Below are 12,132 nucleotides of genomic sequence, written 5' to 3' on the forward strand. Positions count from 1 at the left end.
TAGGCAATATCATTTAGGTTTGTATACTGTGTGTACGCTATGATGTTCACACAATAATAAACCAGTGATAGTTTAGAGTATATCCCCACCCTTAAGTGATATATAACTGTACCATGTCTGTGTCATAAGATTGTTGAGGATTAAATCAAGTAAATTGTAATATTAACATTGCTTAGTCCAAAGAGATGTGGCTAAAGTGCTATAGAATCCTACAGCATTCATGCTTGTGAATCTGAGTTGGAGGTCCTGATGACTAACTACTCTTGGATTTTAGATGGGATGACATTCCTAAAAGTTGGGTCATCTGCCCCTGTGGGCAAAGGAAAGGCTCTGCCTTGCCTCTGCAGAATTCAGGTTGGTCAGGGCTAGATTTCTTTAATTTTTTAATTTTAATTAATTAATTATTTAATTTTGTGGTGCTGGACATTCAGTTCAGGGATCTTCCATGCTAGGCAAGCACTCAGCTATACCTTCTGCCCAAGGCTATAATTTCTTAAGGAGAAAGTGAGAGTTTACTGTCTCTGTCTTCCTGGGAATTTGCTGAATTACAGCAGAGGGTGGCTTACTTGGTTACTGAACAAAAGGGGAACATGTAAGTATCTCTGACCAATGAATCCTAGGAATTGGCTCAGTAGAGATTACTGATGACTTCTTGTATCTCACTGGTGGCCTGGCAGGCCCCGTCCCAGCAACTGTGTGAATGTGTGCTAGTCAATGAATGGCTTTGGAGGATGTGGACTTGGTTTTGGTTCCTAAGCACTATTTCTATCATTTCTAGTCATGCTTTTAATGTCTTTGTCATTAAAAAGACATGCTTATAATGAGACATTTAGGTGAACATTTATGTGTTTTATTATCTTTTCTTTTTTCTTTTTTTTTTTTTTTTACTATATAACCTCATAATTTTACTGATTCTTGCTCAGGAAGAATCTAAGAATCTAAGTATACAGGGTAAAATATTTAATGAAAATTATTAAGTGGCACAGGTGGTAGATGGGTAGAACAAAATTCATTGAGTGGCTATAATAGCAACAATTTTAAGAAACCGATTAAAATTATTATTTTTCAGATTTAATACTTCAGAGCAATAGTTCAGTGGAATGATCCTGAGATAAAAAATGTCTTGATCAAACAAATCTAAAAAACATACCTACTATGTCCCCTCTTGGAGATTCACAGTGTACTTTGTATTAACTCGTTAGGTTCCAAGTTTTTAATTTTGTGCACATTTCAAAGAAATTGACACAGTTACATTAATATTGTATATAATCATCTACAGCTTATATATATTTTATATATTTTTATATGTCTATGAAATATGTATGTATTTTCAAATACTCTAATTTACTAATCTTCTAATTTTCTCAGATCAATAGAACTCTAAAACCGTGTTTATTTCTAAAAATTACTGTAGGTGTTATGTTTAAGTCTTTATAGGTATCCCACATCTGGGATCATGGGACTTAATGGGTTACAGGCTCTGAAAAGTCCTGCAGTATAAGAAACCTGTTTACATTTTTTCTTTGTCTCTGCTATCAAGACTTATTTGATCCTAACCCCTCCCCCCCTTTTTTTTTCAGTGATAGTAATTAACAGACCTTGTTAATTACAGTGCTGCTAGAACATTGTTTGGAAACCACTGAATTAGGAAAAGCATGTCATGGAGCGAAACTGACATTGCAGGGATGGATTTGGAAATAGTTAATTGTGTTGAGGCAATTGTGTGGGGAGGTAGTTTATTCTGTCTTCTCTTATAATTGGGAGGAAGTGGTTTATTCCTTCTTTGCCTATAATTCTGCCACTTTGTTATCCTTATTGATTTTCATTTTATCCACCACCCACCACTGATGCTGTTTTACTCATTCACATCGGACTAAGAGAAGTGGTTTGAGTTCTGTGGAGAAGAGTGGAAAGAACAGGCATTTGTTTTTGCACTGTGTTGTCATGGGGATAAGTACTTGGGAAAGCATAAGGATGCATAAATTACCCCCACCCCTTGTTGGCCATAAGTTAAGCTTTCCAGATTTCTTGATTGCATTGGTGAAAATGGTTTGGAAGAAGTTTGGAACAATGGAAAAATTAAGTCTGTTAGGTAGATACCAGGGTGGACAGGTCCTCAGAACTGTTCGAATTTGACAGTAGAAAGACTATGAAATCTTTAGAAAGAATAGTACGTACAAAGGCTTAAAATATTTAAAAATAATTAACATGTAATTTGCACATTGCTTCATGCCCATATTTATGCTGTCCAGAAGGTAGCCATGAGCCTCATGTAACTATTTAAATTTAAATTAATTAAAATTAAGTAATGTAAAAATCAGTTCTACAGTTGCTCTAGCTGTGTTTCAGGTTCAATAGCTACATGGGGCTAGTGGCTACAGAACTGGGCAGCATAGAAATAGAACATTTCCATGAATGTAGAAAGTTCTATAATGCAGAGTACAAGACAGAATTCTGACATGGTCCACATGATCCTCACCCCTTGGTTTTCACATCCACATATAATCTCCACTTGAATGTGAACAGGGCCTGTGACATACATCCAACTGATATAATATGGCAAAGGTGATGGGATCCCACTCTTTTGCATAGGTATTTTATGTGACAAGGGTGCTAGCATATGTTATATTATATAAAATTCCCAGTTAGCAAACTGGAGAGAGATTCTCCTGTTAGCTTAAAAAAAAAAAAAAAAAAAAATAACCATTCTGTGAACTGTCAGTGTACAGGACTATGGAAGGAACTTGAGTTGGCCTCCAGGACCTTAGGGCAGATTCAGTCCTCCCAACAGTCAGCAAAAGGCTAGGGACTTGGGTCACACAGCTGCAAGGAAAGGAATTCTGCCAACACCCTGAATGAGATTGGAAGTACATTCTTCCCTAGTTAAGCCTACAGATGAGAAATGCAGTTGGGCTGACACCTTAATTTCAGCCCTCCAAGACCATGAACAGAGAGACCAGCTAAACTATGTCTGTACTTCTGCCCATAGAAACTGTGAGATAATAAATGAGTGTTATTTTAGGCTACTAAGTTTGTAATAATTTGTTATGTAGCAATAAAAATTGAACTCAGCACTGGTCCAAATTATTTTGGCGATGGTCTGATGAGCTGCATCACAGATTACTCCAATCCCAAAGAGTGTAATTTGCTTTATTTAGGATAGCACTTTGCCTGCTTTATAAAGAAAAGGGATTGACTTTCAAAAGTGAATTTCTTGGCCTGGTTAGTATGTGCTGTTTACTTTTGTAGTGAAAAAAAAATCCTACTAATATATGATAATAGCTTACTGTTTTTATGTAACATAAAAGTCCATGATCTTTGGCATCACAGAAACAATGGTTCAAGTTCTGCATGATGTTGATGCATGATGTCTGAATGATGTTGGACAGACAACTTTTCTTCTCTAAGCCTCTATTTCTATGGGGGAAAAGACTGTCTCCATGTAAGGTTGTTGTTTTGTTTAGCTTAGATAATACGTTTACAGTGCTTAGCACAGCATCTGATACATAATCTGACATCTGAAAATGGAGTTTTTATTATTTAAAAATATTTTAAATTGACTTGTGATAGCAAAGAATACAAACTCCAACATATTATTTCTGTACTCTAATTTGGAAAATCATCACAAAAGATTTTTATCTTCTTACACCTCTACTTTATTTTATGTCTGAGCTGCTGCAACCCAGTTCCAGATTGGATGCAATAAAAATAGGTCTTGCATACACGAAGTGCCCCTTGTGCTCATAGGTTGCTCTGGATATATATTGTCTGGGCAAATCGCCCCCAACCTCTGGCCAGACTGTGGAATGTTGGTTTCCTCCAGCATTAGCCTCCCGGGGGTCAATGTTCACAGTTTCCATATGTTTTTATATTACCCCAAACTGTAAATACAGCTGACACTCTACCAAATTGGCCCTAATGTGCCTGCGTCTAACAGTGGAGTTGTAGGCTTTTAGAACGATACAGTACTCCATGGAATTGTGGCACTTATACAAATGTTTTATTTTAAAAAGTGCTCAGATTCCATTTTTTGATTTGAAAAGAAGTATAAATGATGTGCAAAAAGAAGATATGAAATGGAAACAGGGCTGGATTTTAAAACTGAGGTCTTGCTGGGTCTTGAGTGTGCCCCTTGGTTCTGAGAATTCTGTCCTCAGATCTCTTAAGCAATAGCTGAATTGTCTTTGCCCCTTTGTCTTTCTTTTACTTTCTCATTTTGTTGAGTTCCTACTTTTATATTCACTTATTTTGTCATCACCAAACTGTTCATCTCTAATTTAATCTTTTGGACAGGAAGAAGAACCAAACTCATTATGATACAATGACACTTCAGGATGTGAAAAACAATAAATATTTCTGCTTGTGAGCATAGATTCATTCATAAAAACTAGAACTTTGTTTAAAAGGTGATCTCATTGAGGTTAATGGGTCAAGGAATGGAATTACATGGCACCCTTGTTGGTTTTGTGTCCTGTTTTAGAGCTGGGTCCTCATATCAATAACTGCTATTGCCCCTATGATATGACTTCCAAGCTATGAAGCTCTCACCTTGCATTCTAGATCTCCCCTGTTGGAAAATTCACCTTCTCCAATGTTACCTGATTTGTGTCTACTTCTCTAATAGTTGTCCAGGTTACTGCCCAGGGCATCCTATGAAGTTAGGACTATTGTGCCTTGAGGCACATGTTCTTAGAAGAGGGTGCTAGCATCCTGCTTCTGTTTTCTTTCTGTTCCTGGGGTCCTCACAAACAGGCTCCCACCATCTCTTTCTAGTTTTGACTTTAGTGTCTGGATTCCATTCATGTTTGGTGTGACATTCCTTTATTATTTGGGGGAGAGGGTCCTCCAGAGTCAAAGGGAGGAAGACCATTTGAAAAGAGTCAATCTTCTAGAGCCTCTCCAAAATGAAATGTCTACAGGGCGAACAAATTCTCCTCTTGCTATGTAATTCACCTTCTGCTTATGTAATCTCCTAAGACTGCTCCCAAGGTCTTCTTGCCTTGGATGAGAAGGTCAGGGGTGAGGGATGAATCTATGCTACACAAAAGAGGGTTTGTGGCAGGGGCATACTCAGTGTGAGAGGTGCTAGTTTAAGAGCCTTAAGTTTATGGCATCACTTAATACCCCTTACTCTAAGTGAAATAACTTGGCCAAAGTCATAGACTTTATAAAGGGTACCACTGCCATGAGAATATATTCAATCTGGCAACTAGTCCTTAGTCTTGGGCTTCTTAATGCATAGCTGCTCAATTCCCATGGTCTCAAATGATTCAGTCATTTCATCAAGCTGAAGAAAGACCAGCCTGATAGGGTCATCTCCTCCAAAGAGGGTCTAATAGTAGGACCTGGTACTAGAAGATGGAACATGCAAATGCATTTGCCTTCAGGAAACTCCACTTCTCAGGTTTTCAAATCTGAGCCCTCTCTTTCCTTAACACCTTCTTTAGTTAGAATTATCAGGTTCTTGGTACCTTCTGCTGTCCTGCCAAGTGAAGAATGATATCGTTTTAAGGTGTGTTGACATCTTGTGTTTTATTTGAAGGTGACCTGTCTCTGGGTTCTTACATAAACTTAGGCACCACAGCAGGTGGAAGGGAAGATAAGGTAACACTCACTTCTAGGGAGCAAGAACTGTGGGGAGGGAAAGACAAGGAATACAATAGGGAGGAAAACCAAGTCAGAAGGCATGGAGAGGTAGGCTTGGATGGCCTGATGAAGGGTTTTGACAGGGAAACCCTTAATCAGTGAACTGTCATGAAACCAGTGGTCAAACATTTGCCCTTGAGAGACTGCCTCCTGATGCAAAGTCTAAGAGATCTGACTCATTCTCAAACTGATTCCTCAGACTGTGACCCGGCTTTTGTCTTCTCAAGTTGTCACAGCAGATGTTCCTTCTAGTAAGGAACGATCATGCTCATGACATATAGCACATTTGTAATTGCTATAAAATATCTTTAGAATATTTATGATAGCTTTCTAAAATTTATAGCTATGCTGAAGTACTCACTGGTATTTACAAGCTTCAAAAAAATGGAATCCTCTCAGTGGTTAAAAGTAAGAGCTTTTATTAACGGAAATTCTGCATGCAGGTTTCATTGTCAGCTTCCATTGTGTGTGTGTGGCCCATCAACTTGTGCAGTCCCTTCAGGGTCTCAGCTCACTTCCCCTTGCTGGTCCTGACCTTCCTGCCATACTGCCATCAGGATAACCTGCCAGGAATGTAACTCATCATTAAGCAAAGCACAAGTGGAAGCTAAATGTATGACAAAAAGCATTTAATAATGCATTCCAAAGACCATTGTTTCAAGTATTTGCAATACTTGCTGTTCGGGTGTGGGAAATGAGACTCTGAATATATGTGTACAATATTGCACAAGACATGATTGCATTCCTGTTGTAAGCTAAGAGTGAAACAGAAAGTGAACATGCTGGGATCTGTTTTAAACATTTTATTTATACTTACTCATCAAGCCTTCACAATAACCTTATGAGTTAGATTTGATTATTATTCTCTTTTTATATGTGAAGAAATAGAGGCACAGAAAAGTGAAGGAACTTGCCTGTGGGCACACAGATAAAAGTGACAAACTTCTAATGGGAGTCCAGGAAGCTTGGCTCGAAAATTTGTTATTAGCCATTACACTACAGCCACACCTGGAAGTATCATGTAGTCCAGAAGTGTTCTTCTGTAAGGGCCGCACCATTTTAAACCTCTGCTCAACAATACATTGAGTTATTTATCCATTGAGTATATTCATATAATGAACTGTTATTCAGCAAAAAGAATGGAGTGATGTACTACGAAATATGGATGAATCCTAAAAATGTTATACTGAGTGAAAGAAACCAGACACAATGACTCCAAGTATATGAAGCTCAAGAAGAGGCAAACTGATAAATGTTAGAACATTGATTATTACTTCAGAGCAGGAGGAAGGGACTTGAGGCTGGATGAAGGCAATGCTTTATATTTTGATTGGTCAAAAATCATTCCCTTGTGTACTAAATATTGGTGCATTTTCTTGTATGTATTTGCACCCCACTTACACACACACACACACGCATACACAAACTTATACAGTACAACTAAAGTCCCTTCTTTCCTAATCCCATTCTCTGTCCCTGTGTCAACCATTGTTTATAAATTGGTGTGGCATTTGCAGACATTTCCATTCCCATGAATATGTGTATAGACATATTGAAATAAACTCTTATATTTTAATATAAGTAAGATCAGACTCTGTATATTGTTCTGCTACCTGTTTTCTTTTTCAGTTAACAACATGTCTTGAAGGTTTTTCATTTTTTCTTAAGTTTCTTAGCTAACCTGACACCATATTATGAACACACTTAGTTTTTTTCAGTCACTTTCCTTCTAATGGACAGTTAGTTTTCAAATTTTCACTTTTAACAGTTCTAATGAAAATGTTTTTACATAAATGTTTATGCATGTTTTCTTAGCATTTTTGCAGGCTTTTTTCCTAGAAGAAGGGTTTGCTTGGGAAAAAGGTATGCGTACTTCAGTGGATACTGCCAAACTGGTTTCCAAAAATGCTTTTGTGAATTCTACTCCTTTTGACCACATATGAGAGCTGAATTCCTGAATCCTCTCCAACAATGAATATTATCAATCTTTTAAAGTTTGTGAGAACAGATGGATAATGACATCTTATTTCTGCTGAGAATTTAAAAGAAATTTTGATTTTCTACTTTATATAAAAATGTACACAAGTCCTTGGAGGAAGATGTGCATTTACTCTCCAGTACTCTCAGCAATGTAATTCTGGAAGTGTCAAACCTGGCATGTTCTCACCAGCAAGTTAGAGACCATTTCTAATTTTAATTTGACAGATTATTCTAGTGAAAATAGCAGGAGTCTCTTCTCTCTGGCATTCTTTCTGAACCATTGTTGACTTTGATTTATGTTGGAATTTTTTTTTATTTAATCCAAATTCCTTAATGGTGACTGAATTTTGAAAAGTGACATGATGACTTGTTTTGTGAAACTGCTTCATGAAGCTGGTCAGTTGAGGTCAAACATTGAACACTGACTTTATATTTTTAAACTATCCCCTCCCCAATAAATGCTTTTATTGTTACTTTAATTCGCATCTTGGATATGCTTTTAATGGTGTTTCCTTGGAGAAAAATTCCTTCCAAAGAAACTTTCCCCCCCATAAACAGGAAGCAGATCAGTTTCTGGTGGAAGCTTGGAACTACCCAAGTTGCTAACTAGGTGGGAGTTTGGGAAAGAGGTACAAATGATAGTTTCCTCTGGGGCAATATAGCAAGAGAGTGCTGTAGTCTGCACTGCTATAGTCCTACCTTCCAGATTTTGGAGATAGGTAGGGACTGTTTTGGATTTGGCATATTGATTTATTCAGTGTGGGTTTACTTCTGCAGGTGGGGAAAGATATAGAACCTAATAGGTCACTTGCAAATTTCATTACTGGAAATGCTGAAGTTGTTACTAGAAAGTCACTGTGGTGACTTTTTTTCACTGAGCATCACTGGACTTTGAGGAAAAGGCATTTTGTCTTCTCCAAGGGATTTAGTATTTTTAAATTTCCTGAGTCCTCACCTGCTCCCCACTAAATTGCCATTTCAACCTCTTCTTCAGACAGCTTTAAGGTTTCCCTGAGGAATACCCAAGGAAGGGCTATTCAGTAGATAAGGCTTCACTCATTGTTCCCCACCCAAACCATGCCACTCCTTACCTCTCTTCTGTTCTACCTCTGCAAGGCAATTCATTCTCTTTTTGGTTTTTGAGGAAACTTTTATTAGATGAAAGGGTTTGACTGCTAGGAATATATTTAAAAGTGACATAAATATTCTGAAAGTGAAAGAGAGATGTATACTTGATAGGTAGCTATTGATACTTACCTGTACAAAATGATGATTCTGATCACCTTGTTCTTTATTGATCTAATTAACCACATTCTAAGCAGTGCTACTCATCATTTGTGTCTTAAGAAATGGTTGGGAGTGCTGGGGTTGTAGCTCAGTGGTAGAGTGCTTGCCTAGCAAGTGTGAAGCACTGGGTTCAATCCTTAGCACTACATAAAAATAAACAAATAAAATAAAGGTATTGGGTTCATCTACAACTAAAAAATGTTAAAAGAAAAAAAAATGGTTGGGAAATGCTGAAAAGGGCCTCCATCACAGTGTCAAAACTTTAGCTCCCCATTTTTTTTTTTAGCCTCTCATTCTTAATTCAGGAAAGCTTTAAGGAACACATGGTCTTGGAGTTTGTCTTTTTTTTTTTTTTTTTTTTCCTGTTTGGATTGCAAAAACATTGGATTATCCCTGAGAGTAAGGTCTGTGTGTTCAGACTGTTCTGAGAACTTTGTGGGAGTTCTTTATGCAAATGATTTTTCTAACGATGATCCGTTTTATTTGTCACTGGTACTGTTGGGGGAGAGACATTAGGCAGTTGGTTCTATTTGATGGTATGATTTAAACTAATAAAATGTATTTATTTATAAAAATGTCCTCTAATTAAACACTCTCACTAATCATACTGATCTATCATATCCTTTTTCTGAGAAGTGGCCATACTTTTCTAAGTAAGTGGAAAATGTGCTTGCCCTGTTCAATATAAGCTTTGAAAATACTATTCTTATTTAATTAGGAAGCAAGAGGTCATTCCTAACATCTTTAGAGTAATCAAAAAATAATTGTTTGAACATAGATTTGTGTATTGATTTAAGATGATGGTTTCATACATGTGCACGGAGCAAATTGGAGAAAAGGACAAAAATTATGCAGTATAAATAAGAACTAAGGGGAGGGTTTTTGGATCTTGTACATATTATCTAAGTCCACTGAGAACACTTACATCACTGCTTCAGTTGGTACTGCAAATATTTCTTACGGAGCCCAAATGTTCAGACTTCACTTATTAGCAGGATTCCTAATAGAGGACTATTCAACTTGGTAAACAGTTCTCTGGAACTTTATTTTTTGGAGTGGGAGGGAGTAGGGGAGTGCATAGTTTTATGAGGACTAGAAACAAAAAGTTTCTTGTGGAGAATGCTTTTTGTTTTCTTTTTAATTGTTTCAAGTTGACATGTTTGTTGTTTATCATCTAGTTCTCATCTTGTTTATATTTCCATAAGAGCAGTGGTCTCAGTACACTTGACTTGGGAGTCAGGGCTCAGTCACAGCAACTGATGTAGCAGTGCTGGGAAGATGGGGGTGAAGAGATTAAGAAGGACCTCAAATGACTGGGAACTTCGGCCCTCCTCTTTTGGAGTCACTGCTCCCAAGCCCTCTCTACTGCCCTCCTGCCTCCTCGTGTGTTGGATTAGATTTATAACAGCTGCCATGGACATGGTTGCCTAAATCTGTGGAATGTTTTGCTAAATGCTGCTGGTGAAATAGTCCACATTAAGCCTGTAACTCCTATTTCTTATTTTTAACCCATCCTTTATTAGTCTTTTACTCACTTGATCACTTTATGGTACTTTGATATCCTATAGATTCATTGAGATCTTTTACTCCAGGCACCAGGGCTCTATTTAACATTGTGATTATCCAAACTCTTATTCTGTTTGAGCTAAGTGTTGACAGTGTATTTGATTGGAGTCTTGTAATTGTTATTTTAAAATAAAAGTAATGGATTATGATCTCAGACTAAGAACATGATCCAAAAGAATAATAATAATTAGAACAGAAACCACTTAAAAGAAAATAAATGGCCCATCATGGAACCCCAGGGCCCTTTGTGCCAGGCCTGCCTATCTTTGCAGTCTTGCCTTCCTACCTAACCTCCCTGAAGACCTCCCATTACTGAAAGCAACCAACTTCTTTTCTGTCTTGTGAATTGCAAATGTATTGTTCTCTCCCTGGGGTGCTCCTCTACTGTTGTTTCTCTTGGTTAGCTACTTTGAGTCTCAATCAAAGTCTCTTTTTCTTAAGGAGAACTTCAATGGCCATAACAATGTCTAAATTCATCTCCTCCCACTTCACCACCTGTTCACATCATCATCTCTCACAGCATGCTATTTATTTCCTCAAATATTAGCAAGACAAAATTTGTGTTCTCTTGGTATTTGTCTTTCTTGCCCTCTGGACTCTAAACTCCATGAAACTGAAGACCTGTCCCATTCAGCATGGAAGCCCCACTACCATCCTGACACCTAAAACTCAGTGGGTGCTCAATACATATTTGTAGTTGAATGAATGGAATATTCTGAGGTCTTGACTTTTCCTGAGCCCATATAAGATATTCTGTTCTTAGTACTTAATGTGTTCTAACAACATATGCTTTTCAGTAGTTGAATGTAACCAAGTTGTGCTGACTTTTCCCAGGCACATGAAGGATCAAAATAAGAAGGTGGCCAACCTCAAGCACAATCAACAGCTGGAAAAGAAGAAGAATGCCCAGTTATTAGAAGAAGTTCGCAGGCGAGAAGATAGCATGGCTGACAACTCACAGCATTTGCAGGTAAGCCTGGGTTTATCTTCTTAATCCCTAAATAATTGGAGACTGACTCTCTTTGGCATGTAACCATTGCTGCAGGATAATACACAGAGAAATGATGGACTTGCCTTTGCCCTGAGTTCAGCATTAGCAATGTACTCTCAGGGAACCCAATAGGTCTTTCCGTGTATGAAGCATTTTCAAAAATGGTACTCAAGGAAGCTGATTGCGGTGGAGTTTAGAAATGTGATTGCAGAGTCTCTTGGTTCCTGTATCTCACCTTAAAAGGTAAGGGATACTTTTCTATAGTTGGCGAGAATCTTAAAGCATAGAAATGACTCCCCTTTTTATTTATGTTTAAGTCGTTTTGGGGTTAGTAAAAGGGAAATGTATGTGCATAATCATGGAGGTGTTTGGGAAAGGATGCATTCCTCTGTTCTCAGATAGTTTACAAAACTGGTTTTATTTTGCTTAAAATTCTGAGGCTCTGAGACAGATCATTAGTCTGTTTTCTCCATGAATATAGTTATCTCCCACTGACATCCCTGTCTCAGAAACCAACTGACTGACTGAAAACACCATTTTTTCCTCATTAACCATCCCCATTTTTGGCACAGGAGTTCTTCCCATGTGCTCAATAAAACATTCAAGCTAACACAGGGCATTTGCTTTGAAGTTCCTTTATTTATTCCAGTGTGCCTTTAAAC

General features: G+C 37.6%; 1 protein-coding gene across 6 annotated transcripts in view; it reads left to right on the plus strand.

The window, feature by feature from the left end:
• Nucleotides 1-12,132, plus strand: part of Erc2 (ELKS/RAB6-interacting/CAST family member 2) — a 978,194-nt gene that overhangs the window by 549,682 nt on the left and 416,380 nt on the right. For all 6 annotated transcript variants that reach the window (XM_047532409.1, XM_047532410.1, XM_047532412.1 and 3 more), the window contains one exon: nt 11,314-11,449. In XM_047532409.1, coding sequence (XP_047388365.1) covers nt 11,314-11,449 — 136 coding nt within the window. The remainder of the gene's footprint in view (nt 1-11,313; nt 11,450-12,132) is intronic.

Source organism: Sciurus carolinensis, chromosome 17 (genome assembly GCF_902686445.1).
Source record: "Sciurus carolinensis chromosome 17, mSciCar1.2, whole genome shotgun sequence".
Lineage (NCBI taxonomy): Eukaryota > Metazoa > Chordata > Mammalia > Rodentia > Sciuridae > Sciurus > Sciurus carolinensis.